This window comes from Cucurbita pepo, chromosome 8 (genome assembly GCF_057944985.1).
Source record: "Cucurbita pepo subsp. pepo isolate OVF chromosome 8, ASM5794498v1, whole genome shotgun sequence".
Lineage (NCBI taxonomy): Eukaryota > Viridiplantae > Streptophyta > Magnoliopsida > Cucurbitales > Cucurbitaceae > Cucurbita > Cucurbita pepo.
This window is the reverse complement of record NC_141805.1, coordinates 440,302-465,768: the sequence shown is the minus strand read 5'-3', so window position 1 is coordinate 465,768 and position 25,467 is coordinate 440,302. Positions and strand designations below refer to the sequence as shown.

At 35.8% G+C, this 25,467-nt stretch overlaps 7 protein-coding genes across 8 annotated transcripts; 1 reads left to right on the top strand and 6 right to left on the bottom strand.

Moving 5' to 3' along the window:
- Positions 1-376: 376 nt before the first annotated feature.
- On the bottom strand, positions 377-9,415 carry PWD (chloroplastidic phosphoglucan, water dikinase (ATGWD3)). 2 transcript variants are annotated; one of them, XM_023683379.2, is made up of 20 exons: positions 9,242-9,415; positions 8,798-9,061; positions 8,111-8,720; positions 7,177-7,263; positions 6,960-7,091; positions 6,587-6,712; positions 6,295-6,473; positions 5,746-5,830; positions 5,147-5,314; positions 5,007-5,059; positions 4,258-4,466; positions 3,776-3,894; positions 3,431-3,501; positions 3,224-3,341; positions 2,624-2,710; positions 2,450-2,536; positions 2,290-2,366; positions 2,024-2,186; positions 1,810-1,918; positions 377-1,578 (listed from the first exon to the last, which is right to left on the bottom strand). In XM_023683379.2, the coding sequence occupies exons 2-20, from the start codon at positions 9,025-9,027 to the stop codon at positions 677-679; spliced, it is 3,612 nt and encodes a 1,203-aa protein (XP_023539147.2). In that variant the 5' UTR covers positions 9,028-9,061; positions 9,242-9,415; the 3' UTR covers positions 377-676. The 2 variants fall into 2 exon arrangements, with proteins under 2 accessions (XP_023539147.2, XP_023539146.2); XM_023683378.2 differs by lacking the exon at positions 9,242-9,415 and having other exon boundaries at positions 8,798-9,176.
- Positions 9,416-10,320: 905 nt separating this feature from the next.
- Positions 10,321-12,293, bottom strand: LOC111799833 (sugar transport protein 13). The gene is made up of 3 exons (XM_023683312.2): positions 12,080-12,293; positions 11,560-12,010; positions 10,321-11,490 (listed from the first exon to the last, which is right to left on the bottom strand). The coding sequence occupies exons 1-3, from the start codon at positions 12,210-12,212 to the stop codon at positions 10,533-10,535; spliced, it is 1,542 nt and encodes a 513-aa protein (XP_023539080.1). The 5' UTR covers positions 12,213-12,293; the 3' UTR covers positions 10,321-10,532.
- A 1,230-nt stretch (positions 12,294-13,523) lies between these two features.
- Positions 13,524-15,692, top strand: LOC111799832 (putative xyloglucan galactosyltransferase GT12). The gene has a single exon (XM_023683311.2). It carries the CDS (start codon positions 13,890-13,892, stop codon positions 15,546-15,548), a length of 1,659 nt encoding a protein of 552 aa, XP_023539079.2. The 5' UTR covers positions 13,524-13,889; the 3' UTR covers positions 15,549-15,692.
- A 1,156-nt stretch (positions 15,693-16,848) lies between these two features.
- On the bottom strand, positions 16,849-17,386 carry LOC111799839 (uncharacterized). Its single transcript, XM_023683319.2, has one exon. The coding sequence runs from the start codon at positions 17,324-17,326 to the stop codon at positions 17,120-17,122; it is 207 nt and encodes a 68-aa protein (XP_023539087.1). The 5' UTR covers positions 17,327-17,386; the 3' UTR covers positions 16,849-17,119.
- Positions 17,387-18,467: 1,081 nt separating this feature from the next.
- On the bottom strand, positions 18,468-19,212 carry LOC111799840 (uncharacterized). The gene has a single exon (XM_023683320.2). The coding sequence runs from the start codon at positions 18,795-18,797 to the stop codon at positions 18,591-18,593; it is 207 nt and encodes a 68-aa protein (XP_023539088.1). The 5' UTR covers positions 18,798-19,212; the 3' UTR covers positions 18,468-18,590.
- Positions 19,213-19,363: 151 nt separating this feature from the next.
- On the bottom strand, positions 19,364-21,471 carry LOC111799838 (nuclear transport factor 2B-like). The gene is made up of 2 exons (XM_023683318.2): positions 21,038-21,471; positions 19,364-19,706 (listed from the first exon to the last, which is right to left on the bottom strand). The coding sequence occupies exons 1-2, from the start codon at positions 21,338-21,340 to the stop codon at positions 19,632-19,634; spliced, it is 378 nt and encodes a 125-aa protein (XP_023539086.1). The 5' UTR covers positions 21,341-21,471; the 3' UTR covers positions 19,364-19,631.
- An 897-nt stretch (positions 21,472-22,368) lies between these two features.
- Positions 22,369-24,058, bottom strand: LOC111799837 (putative WRKY transcription factor 43). Its single transcript, XM_023683316.2, has 2 exons — positions 23,580-24,058; positions 22,369-22,618 (listed from the first exon to the last, which is right to left on the bottom strand). The coding sequence occupies exons 1-2, from the start codon at positions 24,005-24,007 to the stop codon at positions 22,441-22,443; spliced, it is 606 nt and encodes a 201-aa protein (XP_023539084.2). The 5' UTR covers positions 24,008-24,058; the 3' UTR covers positions 22,369-22,440.
- Positions 24,059-25,467: the final 1,409 nt, after the last annotated feature.

The window sequence follows — 25,467 nt, the reverse complement described above, 5'->3', positions numbered from 1 at the left end:
ATTATTAAAGAGAGGTTGATATGGGAGAAGGCAGGCCCTCCCAACATGTGCTTCAGTGATCTTGTTTTTGCTTAACTCTTACTCTAAACCCAAGTCTTTTCATTCTCTTCTTCTATCTTTTTGCTTCTTTCCTAATCTCAATTGTGTTTTGGAAACATTTCAAGTTTGGGTATCAACCTCCCTTTAATCATCTCTACTGTTTCAATCTGATTAATGTTCGATTAACAAACGAAGTTAAGTGTTATTTACTCCTCGTAATACCAACTTTCATCGATTCTATTTGAGATAGCAATTTCAAAATTTAGCATCTCCGACCATAACTCAACTTTAGCATAAAGTGCTGTCAATGATTCGTTAAAGATCTTATGTCTAAGGCTTATGGTTTTAAATCTTCTCGATAAAATTTATTGAATCATACTACGATTTCGAACATCCCTGCAGACCTAATAATCTGCCCCAAAGGAACCCTGTTTGGAGCATTGAACGATCATCAATTCAGCTGGATATAGAACCTGCCATCTTACAGAGCTATTAACTAAGAAACAAACTTCAGATGATGATGACATTTTATTTGTGGATGTTATCTGCTTGAGATGGTGGCATCAGCAGACTGATTGAACTTCATTGTTTCATCTCTCTGCCTCCAAGCAGTAGAGCATTGTAAGGACAGAATGTTCTACAATGGCTGTGGGCGTGCTTGGACTATATAAATCTCGTCGCCTACGACGCAGCCTTCAACATCCTGGGGGCAGCCAAATTTGCGTTCCAAGAAGAAGCCGACAGCACAAAGACGTTGACCGAACTGCTCACGAAATTTCGGGTCAACAGACAGTGGTTTCTTGCTGTAATCTACAGTCAAATGTGCCACTTCTCCATCAGCAGGGCCGGCAGCAAGAACGCGTAGTTCTTCACTGAAGTTTGCAAAGGCCAGTGTTTGCACTAGACCATCAAACTTCCCAGATGAGAGACGCCAGGGCGTGCCACGAGTGCCAGAAGCCAGAGTTTCACCGAGGCCACAGGCAATCTCAGCCTCAACAGATTTGTCATTTTGGTCGGTTGGGCTGAACGTGTGTAGGACAAATGATAAGTCAGGAGAAAGCATTTCTTGCACCAGTACTGCCATTAAAGCATCCTTCTGAGGTACCCCAGCAGCTCGTCTGCTTAGAACTGCTCTACGAGTGTACAACGACGCCCATACTTTGCAAACAGCATTCCCAAAAGCAATTGGATTTCTCAAATTTACATTTGGAATTGAATCGTAAAGTCCAGCAGCGGACATCCCAGCCAAATCCTCGACATTCGCACTAGAACGGACGATTAAGCGTGCATCTTTAGGAAATATTGTCTCCAAATTATCAATTATGTCTTTTGTCAATTGCAGAGAGGACACCAACTCCTGGAGTTGTTTGCAGAGTTCATCTAGTTCCACTCCGACTTTGGCTGTTTCTATTTGTTCCAAAATCGATTTGAACGCTTCCAAGGAATTGTTCTGAGAAAGTGCCAATTCCATAGAACCAAATGGAATCACTGCACCTGCAGGAACTCGAAACGTAGCTGGAATCTGTAGATTCGTAAAACCTGCCAACAAAATTCATTCCTCATGGTTGGTTACGTGTCGATACGTGTGCTGGAATTAAGAGCATCCTTTCAGTGTGATACGTTTAAAGCATAATTTGAGTATGAACATTCTTGTGAAACGCGTTTGGAGTCTTCTAAAGGCTTCGAGAACCAATTAAAAATCAAATATAAACATCAATGGCCATCACTTGCAGATTTTTGTTGAGGGAAAAGATTAGATCCAAAATGTACCTTCATCAGAGATAGCAGCCAAAGAAGCCAAACGACCACAAGATGCAGCTTTTGCTCCTGCAATTTGAGCATCTGCATCAGCAAGTGGTACCACTCCAGAGGAAATTCCCTATATCAAAATTCAACCGTCACTCCAGAGGAAACAAGTTCTGGGGATCTTTTAACTAAGGAAGAAATGTCCATATGTGATGTCATTGAGGGATGATTTGACTACCTTTTTCGAGTAGGGAGCTCCCGAGGCACGTAACAAGGGGTCTTGCTCACTGGACTTTTGAAAATCAAGCACATATTCGTCTGGAGCAGTTTTGACAGGAAAATTATCAGTGCTACCATCTGATGAAAGAGATATATGAACTGCAGATGCCGACGCGTCCATCCTACACGTCCCATTAAACAAAACCCCACAACTCCCAAGAATAAGAACATGAACCAAAAACGATACGTAGGGGAGGAAGAGTAAAGAATATAGACATGTACGACCTCACGTAATTCCCGAGAAGTGTTCGTAGAAAAGAAATTCTCTCGTCGTCTTCACATGTCACAAATACAACTTTTTCCTACGAAGCCCACACACAGTTTCGTTAATACTGCCCGCCCAGCAGCTTTAAGAAAGACACTATTTTAGAGAGACTGCACTTACTTGTCGAGCCCTGACACCAAGATGAGATAAATGAGGTAATTCCTGTAGTAGCACAACTCCTTTTATGTTACTCCCAGCAGCTGTTACCTGCAAATCATCAACATTAACAACAGATGAAGAACAATAACGGCACCATAGATAGGGAGAGTGATAGGGTATATTTTAGCTTCAAACCTCTTCATCACCATCAGCTTTGTTAACCATAAGTATAACAGGTCCTTCTATGGATGTTGGAAGAGACCCTGGGACGATCCTCTCAACCTGAAGGCACACTCACAATTACAGATGCACAATGCTAAATTTCTAACAAGTACTCCATGTACCTTTGAATACTATTTCGGTTGCTTACGGCGCTAATTTGCATACGCAGTTCAATCTTTGTTTTAGAGCGAAACATAGCATAGGCAGCTTAATCATCAAGAGCGTTTTTTTACGTGAGGATAATGTACATTATAGTTACAGACTCTACTCTTATCTAAAAAAAGGGGCTCATATCAGACCTAGCGAATAATTACAGAAATTGTTCGTTAGCGACACCCAAAAAGAAACATGGAACCTGGCGTGGCCTCTAAGACTCTCTAAAGATTCTGTTATTTTTCTCTAAAGTTTACATATGGTTACATGCAATTTCCAGCTTAAGTAAGTTGTGGGTTTTAATGTGTTAATATGATGAGATAGATTGCAATGTTTGTGATGAGCCTCGCTTAACTTCTTTATGAACTTCCTCTTTACTTCAATGCTTAATTGTTGTAAAACAAATAAATAGAAGAGCACCTGAACAAATGTTCCGACGACAGATCCGGGCACTAGAACATCCCAACCCTGCGATCCAAGTACGCTTCTGACTGCTTTCGAAAGAATAGTGCAAAGCTTCGATACCTGAAAAATTACACTAGAGTTTCCCAACAGGATTCAGCATCAACCCTTGGTCTACAAACAGTAATAAAGAAGAATAAAATAAAATTACGAAAATCATTATACCTAGCACGAATTTCAGCTTCAGCATACGTTCTCACGCTGTTCTCAGGGATCCCAAATGCTTTTCCAAGCACCTGAAATGAAGGCCAATCGAAGATTCGGTAGAATGTTACGAACTATCGCACTAAAATATTAAAAAGAACGATTAGAAGAACCATATAAACCTTTATAGAAGTCTATGACAAAGATTGGATTTAAAATGGTGATATTCCACAGAAACTACAGCTACTTGGAAATTTCTGGTTGCCCACAAAACCACAAAGGATATTGGTTGAATTCATTGTTCATGAACTTACCATCTAACTGAGTAGTTCTTGTGGTATTTATGAATAATAGATGTATTTATACCTGAACTTTCTCAGGGAATATTTGAAGAAGTGCTTCGGAATATTCTTCGGTCAGCCTCCTTGTTCTATCAAGAGTAGCCTTAAGCCTTAATCCCCAAATCTTTTGGCCATCTTCACTTCCTTCATTAATGAAAATTAAAAAAAATCCTGAGGTGATTAGCTAAGCATATAAATCAAGTCGATCAACAGAATTTAACTAAACTTTCAGATTTGACTGCTATAAATGTCAATTGATTAGAGCTATAAAGCCCAAACACCTTAATTCGGGTAACTCACTTCATATTTTTCAGCTCCTAGATCATATTGTCTACCACTAACCTCACTTATTTACACCTAAGGATGAATTTTAATGTTTATTTGCCAACAAGAAGAGCTGTCAAAGCTAAGGTAACAGCAATTTAGAGAGGACAGAAAGATCGGACTCGATCGTTTAGGAACGAGAAGTTAATCCAGCTGATATGTTTTACTAAAGACAACCGTTACCTTCCTTTTCAGCAAGACCTCTCTCCTTCCAAGCACAAATCTCATTTTCAATGGCCACACACTCTTCTGGCTTCCAACCAGATAAACCCAGCTGATGGGTACCAAAAATAAGGGCATCCAGTGGATCATTCCAAGAGCTTACATTCTTTGACTTCACACTTTCTGCCAGCCAATCCGCACCCCTTTTTGCCTCGAGCACATTTAGAAATCTATTAACAGCAGTGAAAATTAGAGATGATCAGAATAAATCAACTTTCAGTTTGGAGATATGTGGAGATGATCCCATGACAGCCAAACCCAATCCTAAACTGATGAGCACAATAAGAAAACAGCGAAGAACGACAACTAACTCAAGAGAGCGATTCACTCAAACATTATTACATTTCGGTTTGCTAGAGAATTAGAATTTAAAAGCCTCTTCACCCAACAACTCCTAGAGCTAACATCAAATGTTTCCCTTAAAATGCCTTCACAAGTTAAAAGAAATTAGGATAGCCTAAACAGGGAGAAAAATCCAAAAGATATCTATGCTTAAAAACAATAAAAAGTTCACTTGTAGTAGTCTACTGCCTCTTCCAACTACAGTCAACTTTATCTCTAAGTTCGGACGGCCGTGTAAATGTTATGCAGTAAAAAGCCTCACCACTGTCACATATTTCCTAGAGAATTAAACAATTCAATTTACGATGTACCGTAGGACTCTACAATAGACAAGATAAAAGTCTCTAGGAAGCTTAAAAAATATGTACCTGCTAAGAAGAACAAATAAGTAGTCCTCAAGCCCAATCTCACAAAGACGCCACTGTACTTGCACAAAAGGGCAGAAAATAAGGGCTGTAAATAATTTCAACTTGATTGTTCTATAAATAAATACTTTCAATTAGCTTACTTTTTGGCGCATGGCTATTGCAGTATCAGAAGCATCATTTCTTAAGCCACTTTCAAGACCTCTTACAAGTATTTCTCTCAAGGAATTCAAGGATTGGATGGTTTTGAAAACTAGGTCAGTGCTTTGGTTTTGGAAAGAACTGCCCAACTCGTCTGCAGCATCCAAGCTCTGGAAACAAAATACCATCTCTTCATACTCAACCTAGTTATCTAAAAATTCTCTACCAAACATTAAAAAAACTTTGTGGGAAACAAAATTCCCTACCACATTTATTATAATGATGAAATACCCGACATCTAAAAATCAGCAACGAGAATTAAAACAGAATACGTGATTCTTTTCTCCCATAAAAATCCCACGACCAAGACCTATTAAGCAACCCGAATCCTTTCATCGATTTCCTTAAATTACAAAAGGAAAAATCAATAGTAAAAGTGTTTATTTCTTAAGTTTTCTCGTGAAAGTGTGAATTTGAGAATTGAAAGCTCGTGCACGTGAGAAGAAAACGTTGCAAATTATAATATCTTAAACAAGAGTTAAAAAGATAAACTGCATTCTAGTTAATCACTTTTCTCATTAAATTAAAAAAAAAAAATCACCTTCTTGCACTCCAAAAAGTAGCTAAGAGCTGACAAGCCACGTTCATCAACAGACTCCTTGATTGATTCAAGTTGTTCTGCAAGGCTGAAAATAGCAAAAACTTCTCATTTGCAGAAAGAGTATTGCTATTGGGTTTGCGCTATAAATTGATTCATCATAAAGATATTTTACAGGATTTCAAACAACTTGTTTATAGAAGGGAAAAGATGTATGTCTTAGCCCCAAGTTCAAACAAATTTATATATTAAACTATTCTCAAGGTTTGTGATTATTTCATACTAATCATCAAGATTTCATTTGACAGATCGAGCAATGAAGATGTCGCCCATCATTTACAAAATGATGTACATACATGCCTTTTGATATCAGTACAATATCATTATAATGTGTGTGAGTGGGTGTGTGTGAGAGAGAGAGAGAGGGAGAAAGGACGAACACCTAAGAAAGCAATACATTCGATATATAATTCTTTACATGCAGCGCATCAAACACGAACACCTAAGAAAGACAGGATGAAGGAAGGAAAGTAATAAGATTCTTTATCTGACCTTCCAGCATTGAAGAAATCTTTCAATTCTCGGCAGAATATTTTGAACTGCTCTATAAAGGCTTCACTGTATTCTCCGGGGTTCTTGGTTATCCTTGCAAGCATTGCTTCTGTGGCAATTAAGTCTTCTGGACCAGCATTGCGATGAAGCTTGTTTTGTATTGTATGTTTGATTTCTTGCTAAAATGTGAAACTTCAATAAAAAAAACTATACATTCTACTCTCCAATGAACCAATAGGGATCACTAGCAAAAGAAAGATCTGTCAGACATTGACAGTCTTCAAGGGATTACCTTGAGGTCATGAGGGATATCATTCCGATGAGCAATATCTCGTATACGTGTTAAAGGAACAGATGCAGTAAATTCTGATTTAAAAGATGGCAAACACGGATGAACTTTTCGAATAATGAGGGCTACCTGAATATGAAAAGAAAAGAAAAGAAAACAGCTTTTAGCTGAGAGAAGCAGAGTCAAAAGGTAAAGCGATGAGTATAAAAATTGGACGTGTTAAAAGGTCATCAATTCATTTTCTGTTGTATCGAAAAATGAAGCTTTCATACACGAAAGAAAACCAAAGAGCCTAGAAACGGAGCCACATTTCAAAACCAATATGAAATCGGAGATAGAGGGTAAAGCATAGAAGTTAGTAGCAGTAGTAGTAGACCTCGGGAGAAATGTCTTTCTGGGCGGACAATCGTTCTAATTCGCGAAATATAATCCTAGAAATTTCAGCATGCCTATTTGGCCTGAAATGACCTCCATCTTCAAAACAAGGGATTTGACCTGTATTTATCCACTGAACAAGAAGGATCTTGAGAATATAGGAGTACACAGAAGGGAGAAAAAGAAAAAGATTAATAAAACAAGACGTCGAAGAAAACCTTGAGGTAGATAGCAGAATATATCAACGACTCCAGGCGCTCCTCAGCGTTCACATTTTCAACTAATAATTCACGCACAACTTCAAGCTGCACGAGTAAAAGTCGGAAAATATATTTATTTTTAGAGGTAAACATATATTGACTGGAAAGTTACAACTCAAGCTAGAAAGTTAAACAAACCCACCAAAACTCCATGAAAAATACAGTAAAGGCCCATATCAAGAAAACAACAGAGCTATACACTTTGAATAGGAAATAAGCTATTTCCAAACATGGTATCATAAATGATGATAAGCATCCTAAACTAGAACATATTTTTATTATGAGAATCGTTGAAATGTATGAACATTTTCACGACTTCGATTTTTAGAAATAAACATGTCACTGTGTCAATGTTATATTATGTCCACGTCTCGCGTTTGTCTTTACATTTAGGCCTCCTCTGTAGCATAATTCTCGCCAAAACCCTCAATATCAAAACTCTCGTCTTAAATCGCACAACTACAGGCTCACTCTTCTTAGGCACGGATGTGTACTTCTGCCCCTCAAAGGTGGGTGACCTTTCAACTCGGTTTAGTCTCCCGCTCATCCTTATCTCCATCACACTACTCTTCTAACTAATTAAATCTAATAATATAGGCATCACTCAACAAACAGTACCCAAAAGTTAGCCTAAGACTTCCAAGATCAAATGAACAAAAAACATTACAAATATACCAAGAACTGACAAGTTGTTCATAAGGACATTGTACTTAGCTTTATTCCTACATATGACCAACAAATGTGTTTAAAAAGCCTGTAACATTTGATCGTTTAAGCTACTTTCCATTAAGATTCATGCCTAGCTAAATTAAATTGTTCATGAGAGGCAATACATCTATCAGCTAAACTCGAAATAAAGTAAGAAAATTGCGGATCGGGTTAAGTAAATTACCTTCTTCCGCCAACTCCTGGCATTTTTATCTCCTTCAACCAACTGTCGAGCCAGCCCCGCAAGACCAGAAGTATCCCAATTCCTCTCGGACTCTCGGTCTCGATGTTCATTAGACCTCATAAATGAGATATCCTTCCCTTTCCACTGCCCAACAAAAGGACTGGCCTCATCTTCAACCAAAGACGCATTCCCAGCTTCAATGTTCTTGTCCTTTTCATCTCCTTCATTGATCCCCAACGTTTCATATCCTCCATTACTCTCCTCTGCATCCAAAGGCAACATTTCCACACCCTCCCCTGTTTTATTCCATCGATGAAATGATTTAAAGCTCCCTACCTTAGGCAACTGGAGAACCCGATTATCTCCAGATTCCCACAACAAACTCCCATCCTTCTTAACAACGGCGAACTTAAATTCCACCGACTCATCCCCTCTGAGCAGTAATTCACAAACCCACCCCTTCTCACTCCATTTCAGATGCGTAGGGTTTTTCCATGATCCCAATTCTTCAGACGACCCGAAGATTACCACAGACTCCCCAAATTTAACTTGATGATCCAACCTCACCTTCAGAAGAACCTTCCCGATCATCTTCTGCTCTTCACCTTCCCTGTTAAATCCCAACACCATCTCAAAAAAAAGTCTCAATCGTAAGCAAAAGAAAAGAAGAAAGGGCGCCGACTTAACCTGATGGCTTCTTGAGAAGCGGATAAAACTCCACAAACGATCTGAGAGCCGCGCTTCCATGGACAATCGCGATTACAAAATGGAGAGAAAACCCCAGGTTGCGAAAATTTCGTCGAACGAAAAGAAGGGTTCATACGCCATCGCAGCTGAGGCCGTGAGAGTGAGAATCTGTCAGACAAATGAACATGCGAAGAAGCTAGAGAGCAATGCGGAGCGCGAAGGGAACCCATTATTCCTCGAAGAATCGAAGCGCCACTGGTATCACTGCAAGCATTCCCAAATCAACACAAAACGATTTCAGGCAAGATGATCCGCTCAAGTTCCGAACGGATGGAAGATATTTTAAAATTATGAGGCAATGGATCTCCAGATTAAATGTGGCCACGTGAATTGAAGTAATAATTAATCATCTTTTTTCAATTTTGAAGTAAAAAACAAGCATACCCAATACAGAAGAAGCTACGAACCGCAAAACCAATTACAACGATCCGCTGCCTTTCCAGTCATTTTTGATCTTGATGCATCGGAGTGGGAAAAGAAGAAAGGTTTCCGTTTTTATCTCCACCTGTTGGCTTGTCTTCTACTGAATTTTCACAACTTTTTTGGTAAGAATTGCACGTACCCGCCTGATTTTGGCTACCCTTCCCATGTTCATCAATAAAGTTCCAATTTTCTTTAGTATAAAGTTTCCAAGCTTTTAAAGTTAGTAATTATCTTGAAAGTTGAGATTTTTATATTAGTCTATTTTAAATGTTAAAATAAAATTTTCTCTTACTTAATAATAGGAAGTGTGTAATAAATGGAGGAATTATAGAGCTAGATCCAACTAACTATCTTAGTTTGGTTAGTTAACCTACAAAAATGGTTGACTATTTGATTTTGACCAAACTGAATATAATTAAGAAATAAAGTTCATATTTTAAAACCGCTATTTAAAGAGCAGAGTCTGGATCACAATCTCACAATCCATTTCTTAGAGCCCAGCAAACCATTTCTTAGAGCCCAGCAAAAGCTAAAGTATACGGCTAGCATCCTCTTCAGCTAGCAACATCCTTCCTAACACATAAAATCCTCTTCAGCTAGCAACATCCTTCCTAACACATAAAAACAGCTAATACCTACCACTAGTAAACATTCTGTGTTTTAGCATTCCTTACTAACACATTAAAACAGCTAATACCTACCACTAGTAAATATTCTGTGTTTTGACCACATCCTTACTAACACATTAAAACAGTTAATACCTACCACTAGTAAACATTCTGTGTTTTGACCATATCCTTACTAACACATTATAACAGCTAATACCTACCACGGAGTAAACATTCAGTTTTGGCCTATTAAATAACCAACGGGAAATCTCACATATTTACCATTTATTTAGGTTCTTTTTAAAGTTTCATACACTATATATATATATATATATCACTTTTGCCGGGTTTTTAAAAAATATATTTTTAAACACTGATTTAACATTTTATTTATTTAACAAAAATATAAAATTATACTAAAAAGATAAAAACTATGATAAAACAAATTCATAAAATGATATTATCAAAACACATTTTTAACTCTCTCATATTTAAATTTGCTAACAAATAGAATCTCAAAATCTCAAAACTTATTAATTTCCTTCGACAACAATTCTTAAAAAAATCGAAAGCTAAATAACAAAACAACAAATAAAAGCAATAAAAAAAAAAAAAAGAAAAAAAAAAATCAAAACTTTCCTCTCCTAAACTACTACATCCTTCCCCTTTCTGTCCTCATCCACATCGTCCATAAATCTCTTCCAAAACCAATGCTGCTTCCACACTTTCTCCGTCATCTCCTCGATCGGAACCCCCTTCGTCTCCGGCACCAAATAGATCACAAACAGCGACATTAACAACACCCACCCAGAAAAGAACAGGAAGATCCCAAACTTCATATGGCACAGCATCGACAAAAACGACTGAGCTATGATGAACGTGAACAACATGTTCATACACACCGCCACACTCTGCCCAGCCGATCTCGTCTCCAACGGGAACGTCTCGCTCGGAATCAGCCATCCCAACGGACCCCAAGACCAAGCAAACGACGACACAAAAGTACACACCATCAGCACCACCACAATCGCCGTCCCCTGCGACATCTTATTCGTGTTGTCCCCCAAGTTTAACCCCAACACCACGGCGATCACCATTTGGCTGATGAACATTTGAACCCCAGCTTCCAACAGCAGCACTCGCCGACCGAGCTTGTCGACGGAGTAGATTGAAACCAATGTCGAGAGCACATTGACAGCCCCTGTTATCACAGCAGAGTATAGCGACGCGTCGTTGCCTAAGCCCAATGTGTTGAACAGAACCGGCGCGTAGAACATGATGGCGTTGATTCCAGTGAGCTGCTGGAAGATTTGGAACATTATAGCTATCACCAATGGTGGGCGGTTTTGTCGCATGAGGAGATTCCTAAATGGGTGCTTCACTTCTTGGGCAATGCGGCTGGCTTCGACGATTTCCATGTACTCTGGCTCAATGTTCTCTGTTCCTCTGATTTTTCTTAGAACGGTTTTCCCTTTCTCCAAATGCCCACGTTCGATCAAGCTGTTCGGAGTGTCGTCGACCAATATAGCTCCGACAGTCAATAAGGTTGCCGGAATGCCAGCCAGAGCTAATGACAGCCGCCATCCCCATCCACCTGCAATCCTGTTCCACAATTCATTTGAAAAATTCAATATCTTGCAAAATTAAATTCTGGGTATGATTTGTTCTTACTTGGATGTGCCGTAATTGATGAGATTAGCGAAGAGAATGCCGACAGTGACATCAAATTGAAACAAGATATTCAGGGCTCCACGAATCCTCGTCGGAGCTATCTCCGACAGGAACAATGGGACAGCTTGGTTAGCAAATCCAACGCCGCAGCCGAGAGCAAGGCGGCCGAGGATAAGCATGAGGAGACTGACAGCGGTGGCGTTAAGAACGGTGCCGACGATGAAGAACACGCCGGCGATGAGCATGGTGAGTTTCCGACCGAGGACTCTGGTGGTGTAAGAAGCGAAGAAAGTAGCGGTTAAGGCCGCGAGATAGAGTGAAGAAGTGAACAATTGTAAGCTGTGATTGTCGTATTTACAGTAATTGCTGTCGTCCATGGCGTGTTGCTGGGTTTTCTCGTACACCACCGGGAAGAACTCCTTCAAGAACGACGGCATCGACGTCACTCCGCCTGCACCAGCATCGCCATTGTTGATCACAAGAACACCATAAAATCAATTAAAAAAAAGCATTGAATTACCGGAAACTCCGACGTCATAACCGAACATGAGCCCTCCGGTGGCTGCCATTATACAAGAAATAATCACCGCCGTAGTGACCTTGGCCTCGAACTCTGTGCCGCCATGACTACCGGAAAAACCTCCCGCCGGCATGTTTATAGATGATTTCACAGACGATGAATTTGATCGATTGCAGTGAATGGTTGCAGAGATTTTATAAAGGAGTTAGTGAAGAATGGGAGAGTTAATTGGATTGAGAAAGATGAGAAAATTGGCTAAAAATAGTTTAGAAGACTGTTTCTACTGAATTATCCAATTTCTTATCCATGATTATTTATTTATTTATTTATTGAAAATATCTCTGTTTATGTCTATTTATGGAGGAAAATATTGAAACACATTAAATTTAAACAAAATCTTTTATATTTATTTTTTTAAAAATATATTATCCGAAAAAAATATATATTATATGAATTTTCAAAATATAAACATTTTCTTTTAGATAAAATTGTTATCTTTTAAAAGTTTTGAATTTTTTTTCTAAGAATATTACAAAAAAAAAAAAGTATATTTGATTTTCAATTTAAATATTTCCTTTTTCATAAAATTGTTATTTAAAAAAATTAAAGATAAAAATTTTGATTTGAATTTGGTATTTGATAATTTTTTTTTTAAAAAAAATTAAATGGTTAATTCGTTTTGGATTTATATATAATATAATATATATATATATATATATATATATATATATATATATATATATATATATAGTTAAAATGAATAAAATTGAATAGATGTAAAATGGTGTATTTATCAAAACTAATTAATAAATAGTAATCTATAAAATATACTTAAATTAATTGAAATAATTTAGGATAAAAAAATTTGATTTTCTTTATAATTATTTATTCAAACATAATTATACCTTTATTTAAAAGTTGATTGATAAATGCATTATAATTATACAAAATTTATAAAACTAATATAATAAAAAGATAAATTTGTATTTTGGTTTTGGTCCTACCAAAAATGAAAAATATTTTTTATTAAAAAAATATGATCGATTAATTTGAAAAAATGAAATAAATGCTCGATTTTCCTTTATTGAGACATAGTTATGAATATAATATAAAGTTTTAATCTCGAAGAAGCTTAATATAGGGTTTTTGTTTCGTTGAAGTCTTCGGTTAAGCTAATTTAAGCATTTGAGGAGACTCGTGGGGAGCTGAACAAGGCGAAAGAGACTTTATAAGTCTCGATCTCAATCGATGATGAGATTAAGGAGGGAAAATGGGTCGAGGGATTCCGTTCCTTTTTTTCTCATTTTTTTTTTCTCTTTATTTTCCCCAACATAGTCCCATAATTATTGGGTTTTCTTTTGAATTTGATTTATTCTTTTGGTTAAAATTAAACCTTACAATTATAATCATTCTAATTTTAAAACCTAAAAAACAAAAATGGAAATGAAAGGAAAGAATAATCCATTAATTGGATGGTGAGATTACAAAATGGTTATGTTTAGAAGGTTCTATTGAAGGACGTAAATGCTTTGCCTTCTATGGCTGATTCCACTCACAATCCTCCTCACCTTCCTCTCTTTTAGTCTCCTTTCAACGGAACGTGTTCTTCGTTCATACGATCGTTATAGTTACAGTAGTTGTCTATTCACCTTTAGGCGCCAGCCTCCTCCGTATACGATATCACCATGTTACACAAATGTGTACCATTCGAAATTATGGAGCTATTTTGTTGAACCCATTTTATTGGAAGGTATCGTTGTTAAAAGAGTTGTCTCGAGCTCCTACGAAGCGTGTGGGCTGATGATGAAAAATGGAGAAGATCATATTTCCAAAGTGTACTAATCCCATCCCTTTTGTTGCTTTGATGTCCTTCGTTCTATGCTCAATATTGCTCTTCCTTGATTACAATGCCTTGTTTGAAACAAGAAGAAATGAAGCCACTTCCATGACCGATGACTATGCAAATTCATCGCAACCCATTTCTCTAAACGCCTCCATTGATCCAAAACCAGAAGAAACCATTGTCGAAGCTCAGATCATGAAGGAACCAGAAGAAGCCATTGTGAAAACTGATATCAGTTCTTCCTCCATTTCGCCACCAGCCAAAAGATCAAGAAAAAAAGCGGCTCGTCACAAAGAAAGATCGAGCAAAACCAAAACCAAAACCAAGACCAAATCAAAAAAAGCCCGATTCAAAACGGAGGATTCCTCATGCAAAGGGAGATACATTTACATTCATAATCTTCCCAAGAAATTCAATGAAGGTTTGGCTAAGAGCTGCAAATTACCTCATATGAAATGGTCAGAAATCTGCAGATTCGTGTGGGAAAACAGGGGATTAGGCCCAAAAGTTGAAAATTCCAAACGAGTATTAACCGATAAAGGATGGTATTTCACGAACCAATTCGCATTGGAAGTGATTTTCCATAATAGAATGAAGCAATACAAATGCTTAACGAAGGATTCATCTAAAGCCTCAGCAATTTTTGTGCCGTTCTATGCAGGGCTTGATGTTGGACCTTATCTTTGGGGATTCAATGCCTCAGTAAGAGACGAAGGGTCAATTGAAATGGCGAAATGGGTATCACGAAGAACAGAGTGGAAAGCCATGTGGGGTAGAGACCATTTCTTGATTGGAGGAAGAATCACTTGGGATTTCAGAAGGGACAATGGACAGGAATCAGATTGGGGCTCAAAGCTCATGCTTTTACCAGAAACCAAGAACATGACGATGCTGACAATCGAAACAGGGTATTGGAACAATGATTTCGCAATCCCATATCCCACTGACTTCCACCCTTCAAGCGACTCACAAATCACAGAATGGAAGAAGAAGTTGAAAAAACAGAGGAGGCCCTTCCTTTTCGCGTTCATAGGAGGGCCAAGGCCATCGCAAGAAACCTCCATTAGAGGGGAGCTGATAAACCAGTGCAAGGCCTCAAAAAGCTGCTCGTTTTTGGCCTGCATCCCTGGGGAGAAGAAATGTGGTGACCCAGTGGTAGTGATGAGCACGTTTTTGAGCTCTGTTTTTTGCTTGCAGCCACCAGGGGACTCATTCACGAGAAGATCGATCTTTGATGCCATTATAGCTGGATGTATTCCTGTTTTCTTCCACTCTGGAACGGCGTATGCTCAGTACATTTGGCACTTTCCAAAGGATCACAAGAAGTACTCTGTTTTCATACCGATGGTTAAAGGGAAAGAGGTGAATGTTAGTAAGGTTCTGGAGGGAATCTCTGGTAAAGCAATTGTGGGTATGAGAAACCAGTTGATTGGAATGATTCCTGGTGTGATTTATGCAGACCCCAGATCGAGATTAGAGGGTTTTGAGGATGCTTTTGATATTTCTGTTAAAGGGATTCTTGAGAGAGTGGAGATGGTGAGGCAGGGGATTAAGGAGGGTAATGATCCAAGCATTGGTTTTGCTGATATGAACCCTACAAAGTTTGAAATGCTTAGACTTACATGAACAATATAAGAGTCGTGAACTAGAACAGTAAACGACATTATATTAAAATTTGGTGAGTAAACTTGTATCATTGCATGAAATAACTTTACGTGTAGGTTGTTTTGTTTAGGTTTAATGTTATGTTGACCCTCGCTTTACTCCAAATTTAAGTGTTAATCATGTCGCTTTACTCCAAATTTAGATATAGAAGGAATATATAGGTCTGTTTAATACAATCTTATACTCGTTTAAGCTAGAATCGATCCCATAAAGCAAGACAACCACAAGTTATCCTTCAACCTCGAATGAATAAACAATTTCTCGAGCAAAGAAGATGATTATGAATTTTTTAATAATTAAAATCTCCAATATTAGTTGGGTTGTCAATGTATTTGGTAAGAGCTCGATTTATTATTATCAAAAAAGAAAAAAAAAAAAAAAACTGAATTTATTAAAGTTACTTACATCACCAAAACCCACTCCATAGAATTCTTTCTTCCTTTTTATTTTTTTATTTTTTATTTTTATAATTAATTAATTTTACTTCTAACTCTATGAAGTGACTCAGTTGGCTTTATTAATAAAAATCTCTAACCTAACCTAACTAATAATGAGAAGAAAATATATTTTTAATAATTAACGTATGAATAATTTATCTGTAACTTTTATCTTATTTATTCGTTATTATAACTAACAAAAAGTTAATTTTATCTTTTCCACCTGTCGATATGAAATTATTTATTAATTATAAAGTTGATGTGACATGAATTTATTTCATACGAAATACTAAAACAAAATTTATTAAATAGACGAATATAAAAAATAAAATAAAAACAAATCAAAACATAATTTTAAAAAATCAATAAAACTAAAATCTATACCCTACAAAAAAAAAAAAAAAAAAAAAATTGTATTTAATATTTAAAAGGAAGAAACTAGCAAATAATATGGAATAATTTTAATATTTGAAATTATAAGGATTAATTTGCAATTAAACGGAAAAAGAAATGTTTGGTGGAGCATATTTGGTAGCATAAAGAGATGAATTGAAAATACGAAGGAATGATATGAACCAATGAGAAATTCCACCCACTTTGAAATACTTATAAATATATAATAAATAACCTGACCCACAAGAAATAATAATGTATGAATAATTTGACCTAACGCTTACCATCACTTGACTTGAGACTTATCTTTTGCTAATCACTATTCGTCCAAAGAAATGTTTCAATTGATTTTTGTGATTCCATGTGTTCATCATCACAGGTTCACCGATTGAAATAAACTTGATAGATTAATCAATTAATATACTAAGAAGTGAATCCAAAATCTGGAATATATCACATGGATTAGGAATCAATTGACTGTGAATACTGAAATCATTCAAACTAACACAAATTACAACAATATGGCTTCGCCGAATCCGTTAAACAGAAACGCAACATGAAATCGATCTCGAGATTTCGAAGATGAGTTGCAGACAGAGCAGTAAGAAACACAAGCAGAATCAAACGAAGAAACAGAGAATATATACCTGGAATTTCGAAGAATCGCGATCCGATTGCGATTGCGATTGCGATTAGGGAGGATTAGAGGTAGATGTGAAGTTGAAGGACGAAGGTGAAGAGGCAAATTAGGGCGAAGAAGATGAGGGAATGGATGAAAATGGAGGCGCCGCTGGTTTGGAAGTTGCCGAACTGGATGAAATGATGGTGGCCGGGAACTTGAAACAGAAGGCCGGGAGATAGTAGAAGAAACAGAACCACAGCCACGAAAACTGGGCCCCAATCCGCCATAATTCCTACCTTCCTGTGCTTCGGTTTCTGAAATCTGACTCATCGAGTGCGCCTCCGCCCACCGCCTTTTATATTTGGTCGTGAGACGTGAAAATGCCCTTTTTCACTTTTTACACGGTTTTCTATGCACTCTCATAAACGTGACTCGAGACTCAAACATACGTAGACGTTATTTACAAAGTCTTAATTTCTTACGGCTTGTTTGTTCGCTAGGTTAGAACAAGTGTCGTACAATTGTTGTTCCGTTATCGTAAGAGTGCGATTGTGACAAGTGGTATCACTGTATAACGAATGATTCTTGCTAGATCTTACTGTATTTAAACGGAAAGCTCGTTTTTAATGCCTCTGTGTAGACAAGTTTCTTCAAATCATCATTACTCCTAAAAAATACAACTGAACTTGAACTCGTTCTTTTATTTGTCTGTTGAACTTAAGCTTTCATTGTCACTTCGTATATTAGTATCTACACTTTCAACATCCACAACCAGACAATAATCGTGGTATATGTCATTTGTTTTTTCCTAGAGCATTCTATCTTGAATGCCTTACATTAAATTAAGTTAATTAGTAATTTATTAGTAAAATATAAAAAAAAAAATTCATAATTTTTAGATTTAATGATTCCTATCCTTATTCAATCATACTTAATAAACTATGGATAGAGGTACCCATTAAATAATACAAAAATTCACCCATATGCAAAGTGTGTATATATATTTAATTCATCCATATGCAATACTTATAATAAATAATATGACGACCACATGAAATAATAAATTAGTAATTTGGTGTACCTCCTTACAATTTTCTATCTATGTTTCACACTATTATTTTAACAAATTATACCAAAATTAAGGGGGAAATTATAATTTCAATATAAATATTAATACAAAATTAAAATTTATTTTGGGTCTTGGTGAGTTTTTCCAAAAATTAGCTCGAGACTCCGATTAGGATTTAACTCTTGATGGCTCCGTCATGCCCTTACACCCTGTTCGTTTCTCGCTTCTAAAGATGAAAAATATTATTTCAATTCTTTTAAGTTTTTCTTTGCTTGTGTTTGAGTATGGTCGCAATTCATTCATGTAACCATCTTTTACTGAGTGTCTAATTGTCTGACAAGTTAAGAGAGGTACAAGAATGCAAACATAATCTCACGTCATGTAGAAGTGAGAAAAAATCACGAGATTTAAATAACTACGACATGAGAATGGATACAAAGTGTTGCGAAACGAAAATCAAATTGATGAACTGAAAGATGGAATCAGACGTAGATATGAAGATGGAGGACGAGAGTGAAGAGGCAAAAGAGAGCAAAGAAGATGAGGGAATGAAGAAAAATGGAGGTAGCGCTGGTCTCAAAGTTGCCGAATTGGATGAACTTGTCGGCGCCGTGGACTTGGAACAGAAGCCCCGGTGATAGCAGAATGAACAGAATCACCGCCACAAGAACAGGGCCCCAATCCGCCATTCTTCTTTTTTCACTTTGCTTTTGCTACTGCCATCTGCCTCTGGTTTATGCTGTTTTTATAATTGGGCGTTCTTCAAAACATGACAAATTATAGGTGATTAGAGATGTATTTAATTATACCACTTTCATTGGACAACCACTCTATTCGCTTTCATATTAGCATACGTTACTTCAACTAATTATATAAATAATCACAACCATTTATATAAATAATTCATATCTATTTAAACCCGACCTTATAAGTACCTACTTAAAATGGGGTAAGAACGAAAAATAGGGATCCCGTTTTTTATAGCATCCACAAGCAAGTACTTGTAAGCTCGGGATCCCGTTTAGCTATTGCCTTTACCTTCAGCTTGGCTTTCTCTCACTCGATCAACATCGAACGTCCTTTCCATTCGATCACCAACATGCTCCATTGTTTGATTCCGTTGTGGTGGAATCAATTTTATTTTGAACATTCATATTTCAATTTCCATGTAGTGGAAGTTCTTTCAACATTATGTGATGAATGAGTATAAAACATTATTTTTTCCACAGGTATAATTGCATATAATGCACTCGCATTCGAATAAGCACACACACTGTTTCATCACTTGAATTCGAAGAGTATTGAGCAAATCACTAGAATTTGAACAAAGTAATCTACTTCATCAATTCTCAATGACAACCAAGAAATTCAACCTTGCATAGGCACACAATTTGAAGCATAAGCACGATAAGATATAATCCAAGTTCCAATTTAAAATGTCTAAAAAAACTGAAGGGTGATTAACAAACTGGTTGAATAACCTCACATTTCAGGCCTCCCAATGCCATGAACTAATCTCAACTTCAGGCATAGTTCAATCGGAAAATGTCATTCAGCACATAGAAGCTTCCCTGTGGGGTTGGCATCAAATGGAACATCTAAAACCACAAAGTAAATACATTTTGGTTAGAATAATTTACTAAGCAATTTAAGCCCTTTAAAACTCAAGGACAGAGTTGAACAACCTAACCAAATCCTACAAAGAACATGGATTCACAGCTAACAACAAAAAAGAGAATTGTTCATATCGTAATGCGATTTTCACGTTCAGCCATAAGTTCATGTCCTGTAGTTAACTATTAAAAACTGTGCCTTCTTTTCCAATCTTGCACATATATTAACAAATTCTAAATTCTTTCTTCCCAGAAGTTCTCGACATAATTGAATTTGTTTCATAATGAGATAAACAAGAAAAGTAATACCTATTCATCAGTGCGTTCTATTTCATTATATTACACACAATACATATTCACTAACATTGTTATTCACAGACTATAAAATATACCGTCATAAATACCATCATTCCATAATTTGTTTTAACAATGCTTTCATGATTCATCATTCTAAAACAAATTCCATTCCATAAGCAATTTGGACATATATTGAATTAGAAAAGGTAAATGAAGAACGAGTAAATACATGTTCTAGCATTCCCACGTGAATTTATATCTAAAAGTACCACCAAATAGTCAATGAGAATATAGATCATGATCACAGATTCAATGCGTCATTACTTTCTCTCAAAGATGTCATCATGATAAGCTAGAGAAGTCATAACATGCATAGATACTAGAAGAAAGACACATGGGACGAGGCAACGTTTTTATTCAAACATAACAGCAGGGGAACTTTCTTAGTCGCCTCACAAATTCCCACGGATAAAAGCAGCATCCATTAAGGACCAGTTTAGCACTAACTTTTCAGAGTTAAATAATCAAGTACCTTTTTTTTCTAACTAGGCCCATGCTGATAAATCAGCAAGATGGTCAAATGAACTTAATCCACGAGATTTCAACTAAAAAATAAGAACCCAATAGTAAAACATGAACCATCTCAGACATGCCGAACCCGCCAAATACCAAATACAATAAAAAGTAGCAAACAAGCATATCACGGTCTCAAGCTTGATCTACAGTACCGTTATCCCAATATGATACAAAAAATCCTAACGAAAACCCCTAGATCTACATGATGAACAAATACGACGCAAATTACCCAAAACCTAATGATACTTCAAGGGCACAAACGCATAAATTAGAGAATCACAACATCAATTCAGTCAAGGAAACTCTATAACAAGGATCGATCGGCTAACTCCAAGAGAACACAAGATCCAACCAAGATCAATCCATAAATTCAACATCAATAACCACAAGGCTCACAAAACCGCAACAAATCAAGCAATATCTTCAATAAGAAAACACATTACCTGACTGAATTTGAGAGCATGCTGTTCTCCGGCGAGTTGAAGATTGCCGCTGACGAAGACGAGCACGCCACCGCTAGGGCCAGAAGGCTGGCAATCGACAGTGCTAACGGAGTGTTGGCACTGCTGGAAGGGAAGGCTAGTGAGCTTGGCGACAATATTCTGCGAGCCTTGGATCTTCTGACCTTCAAACGTCAACATGGAATTGTCCTGGTAGAGATTAGCAAGACCGCCTCGATTGGCGTCGAAGGTGGAGTAATAATGATCGACAAATGCCTTAGCCACCGCGTCGGGATCCATCCCCATAACGTTCGATTCTGCCGCCGGTAAACTGCAAAAACACCAACTTTTCTCCGCCCTGCTTGAGAACGACGCAGAGTTTTACAGAGAAAAACCTGGATACGACAGCTTGAGCCGAGGGTTCGAGAGATGGAGGGTTAATTGGGAATTTATAATGTCGACAATATCGAGGGTTAGACCCGTCCGGTTCGTTTCTTTTTTTTTTTTTTTTTTTTTTTTAATATAATAAATTTAGGTTTAAATTTATTTTGAGTCCTAAAATTTCGTTTTAAGATTTTAATGGAAGTATTAACAGTTTAGTTTTTATATTTTATAATTATTTAGTTTCAAAATTTTTAAATTTTTAATAATTTATTTATATTATAAAATTAATATAAAATCAAAATGAATATATTTAAATTCCATAGAATTTTATTTTTTAATTTTTTTTATCTTATACAAATCATGTTTAGTATTACTCTCACTTCCTCATCCTTGCACTATCCTCCAGTCTCTTTTAACTCTACAATCGATACGAGCAAATAATTTCAACTCGTGAATGCGACCCACATCCATACGAACCCTAGACAACACCTCGCTCGTGCAAGTGGCACTCCTCAATTTCGATCTCATTCAACCTCGATTGGCAGACATCTAAATCTAATTTATTATGTTTGACTCCAACACCCAACCCCACACGGTGAAGAAAGACCTAGACCTATAAAAATTCACTCGTTCTCGGGCACAATTTTCTATAATTGTATGTAGTTACTCAAACTTATGGCACAACGACGATCCGTTCTTGATTGCAACGATTATAACATCACCCTCTCATAAAAAACTAGGACTACCAAAACAAGTAATCCAACTTTATCGTATACTATTTATTATTTTAAAATTTTACGTAGTGAATAATACATTGTTATAAATAAAATAAATAAAAATAAAATTAATACATTAATTATGAATTTAGCTCTCGATTATTTATCGTATTTTTATATTTTTTTTTCGGAGTTCTAAGGTTTATTTCTCCAACAAAATTTCAATAAACATCCTGAAATAAATACTTGTTTATATGTATAGAAAAAATGTAATAAATTTGACATGAGTAAATATTTGTAAAATAATCAATAAGAAGTGTAAATTTGCATCTGGGTCAAAATATGCTCGAAGTTATCTGTGGATTTCTGAATGGGATGAGAGTGAATGCCTTCGTAAGTTGTCACCACCACTCCTTCATCTCTTGTTAGCCTTTGCACTTGCTTCTTCACTTTGCACCCTTGGTGTGTGCATTTATAGTAGCTTCTGCAATTCATTAACCAACCCTTTTCTTACAACATATAATACCAAACAAATAATTCATAATTCAATACACACGATCGGGAGGTCTTCATTCCCGTCCTCGCCTCCTATTTCATTCTCTATTCCCACAAAATTTTCCATTTATTTTGGAGACAAGAATTTCTCGAGGATTGGATTGGATTGTCTTTCCCAATTAGGGTGCAGTGTGATAAGGGTTCCCCGTCCCCGTCCCCGTCCTCGCCTCCTATTTCATTCTCTATTCTCACAAAAAAAAAAAAAAAAAAAAAATCATTTATTCTTATAGGGATCATGACGAGAAATTTTCGAGAATTGGATTGTTTTTCTCTATTAGGGTGCAGTGTGGTAAGGGTTCCTAGTCTCCATCCTCGCCTCTTATTTTATTCTCTATTCTCACAAAAAAAATTATTTATTCTTACAGGGATCGAGACGAGAATTTTTCGAGAATTGGGTTGTTTTTCTCTATTAGGGTGCACTGTGGTAAGGGTTCTCCGTCTCCGTCCTCACCTCCTATTTCATTCTCTATTCTCACAAAAATTTTCATTTATTCTTACAGGGATCCAAACGAGAATTGTCCGAGAATTGGGTTGTTTTTCTCTATTAGGGTGCAGTGTGGTAAGGGTTTCCCGTCTCTGTCCTCGCCTCCTATTTCATTCTCTAATCTCACAAATTTGTCATTTTTCGAGAATTGGGTTGTTTTTCTCTATTAGGGTGAAGTGTGGTAAGGGTCAGGGACGGGAAATGTAATCTCTGTACCCAATCTTATTTAGCTAATAGAGAGAAATCTCTCTCAACTCTTTCTTTTAATGTTTATATGATTTGTGACCGTTCTAAATCGACATTTCTACTAATAATTGGAGGTATTATTCAACATTTAACCATAAAAATTTGACTTTTAAGGCCTTGGTTTGAATGCTAAGATATGATTACTAACTAATTAGGTTACCTTGGGAATTTGTTGTTCTTCACACCCTTCTGTCCATACTTTCTCCATCGATATCCATCATCAAGAATATCAACTTGACTCCTTGTTTGAAAAGCAAATCTCCGGCTTCTCGTCTTCTTTTTCTTATCATTATCTCCCTGTCTCGTCGCCGTCATCTCCGTCGTCTCCGCTCCTCCCTCCACCACCTCCACCGCTGACCCTTTACTAACCGAAACCATATCTTCCTTCATACTACTCCTCGTACCCACAGACATGTAGCTCCCCGACACGTCGGGAAACAACGGAAACCCACCGGAGATGGCCGCCTCCCGGAACTGACTTCCATGGATTCCGGTGGGCTCGGAAGCTCGAGAAATCAGCATTTTCTGGAAAGAGAGGGAGGTTGAAGACGATGAAGCTGAGAGAAAATCTGGGTAACTTTCCATCATCTCTGAGAGAGAGAGAGAGAGACAGACAGACAGAAATGGCGGCTGAATAATACTTTGTTTGAAGTTTGAACATTCGTAAACGGCAAGTAAGAAGGAGATCTCGTTTATAATGACAACATTTTCTTTATTTTATTTTATTTTAATTTTATTATGTTGCTTTATCCATTAAGCAATACCACGTATTGCCTATAACACCCTTAATTAAAATTAATTTATATTATATAATTTAGATGGGTCTATTAATTTAATTATATATTATTATCATTTCTCGCCTTTAAAATTATTTTTATTCATTTATTTATATCAATTTACTAAAAAAATAAAAACTACTTCACATGAAAAAACAACGTTGGATATGAGAGAAATTGTTGGAAGTTAAAATGACACGTCACTTATTTATTTTGTCGTGTTAGTATGAGTAAGGCTATTTTTTTTTTGGCATTACAATAACTTTTAAAATAATTATTGATAAATATATTTTAATAAAATATTTGTCATGTGAAGCAAATTAGTGTTGGATCAATTTCAATTACTTTGAGATATTTTATTTTAATTACTCATATTTAATATTCAAATTATTTTGCGATAATTATTTAAATATATCTATAATTTGAATTAAATTAGAGGTTTTTATTTATTTATTTATTTAATTTGTTGATTCATGTTGTCTAATTCAATTGTTCTAGAAAAAGTAGAGAACAAGTCTTAAATATTTGAATTTATTTTTAAAAAGTAAATAAATTTTGTGAAAATTAGATAAATTGGCTAAATAAAATTTAATTTGTTGATTTAATGGATTCAAAATCATAATCGAAGTGCCTTTAAAAGAAATATTATTATAATTTTATAATGGGTTGGTTTTGACCGAACCAAAAATAAATTGTACCTTTGTACTTTTCTTCCCGTTTTGATTTATTATTACTTTTATAATGATATGTGATTTTTGAGTTATAATATATATAATGAATTATTCGATTTAATTTATTTACAATCTTTTATTAAAATAATTTATTTGAAAATGATTATTAATATGAATGGTTAATCAAACTAAAACTATACTTATTAATTAATAAAAATTAAATTAAAATTTAAGACACGTTATCAATTAATAAATTCTTATAATAGTATAAGATTTAATATAATTTATTCTATTATAATATTTAATTTATGTAATATAAGTTCTACTAAATATTTACAATTAAAAATTTATATAATTTTATTGAAATCATGCCAAGATAATTATTATAAATAAAAAATTAATTAAAATTATTTAAATTAATAAAAATAAATAATTAACAATTAATTATTTAAAATAAAATTGTGATAACATTTTAGTATGCAACACTCACATAATTATTTGAATCCTATCTATTTTATTACTAAACTTTTTTTTTTCGATAATTTTAATAATTTAAGAAAAATTAACCACAGGACTAAAAATGAAATTCTATAAAAAAATT

Excerpts from the sequence above, each read along its gene's own strand:
- PWD (XM_023683379.2), bottom strand. The coding sequence starts at position 9,027 with ATGGGTTCCCTTCGCGCTCCGCATTGCTCTCTAGCTTCTTCGCATGTT. Across the intron at positions 7,092-7,176 it reads ATTCTGCTATCTACCTCAAG|TGGATAAATACAGGTCAAAT; the intron begins GTTTTCTTCGAC and ends CTTCTTGTTCAG. Across the intron at positions 2,187-2,289 it reads CTTCTCGGGAATTACGTGAG|GATGGACGCGTCGGCATCTG; the intron begins GTCGTACATGTC and ends TGGGACGTGTAG.
- LOC111799833 (XM_023683312.2), bottom strand. The coding sequence starts at position 12,212 with ATGCCGGCGGGAGGTTTTTCCGGTAGTCATGGCGGCACAGAGTTCGAG. Across the intron at positions 12,011-12,079 it reads TTATGACGTCGGAGTTTCCG|GCGGAGTGACGTCGATGCCG; the intron begins GTAATTCAATGC and ends ATGCTGGTGCAG. Across the intron at positions 11,491-11,559 it reads ATCAATTACGGCACATCCAA|GATTGCAGGTGGATGGGGAT; the intron begins GTAAGAACAAAT and ends ATTGTGGAACAG.
- LOC111799832 (XM_023683311.2), top strand. The coding sequence starts at position 13,890 with ATGGAGAAGATCATATTTCCAAAGTGTACTAATCCCATCCCTTTTGTT.
- LOC111799839 (XM_023683319.2), bottom strand. The coding sequence starts at position 17,326 with ATGGCGGATTGGGGCCCAGTTTTCGTGGCTGTGGTTCTGTTTCTTCTA.
- LOC111799840 (XM_023683320.2), bottom strand. The coding sequence starts at position 18,797 with ATGGCGGATTGGGGCCCTGTTCTTGTGGCGGTGATTCTGTTCATTCTG.
- LOC111799838 (XM_023683318.2), bottom strand. The coding sequence starts at position 21,340 with ATGGGGATGGATCCCGACGCGGTGGCTAAGGCATTTGTCGATCATTAT. Across the intron at positions 19,707-21,037 it reads ATGCTCTCAAATTCAGTCAG|ATGTTCCATTTGATGCCAAC; the intron begins GTAATGTGTTTT and ends TTGTGGTTTTAG.
- LOC111799837 (XM_023683316.2), bottom strand. The coding sequence starts at position 24,007 with ATGATGGAAAGTTACCCAGATTTTCTCTCAGCTTCATCGTCTTCAACC. Across the intron at positions 22,619-23,579 it reads AAGAACAACAAATTCCCAAG|AAGCTACTATAAATGCACAC; the intron begins GTAACCTAATTA and ends AATGAATTGCAG.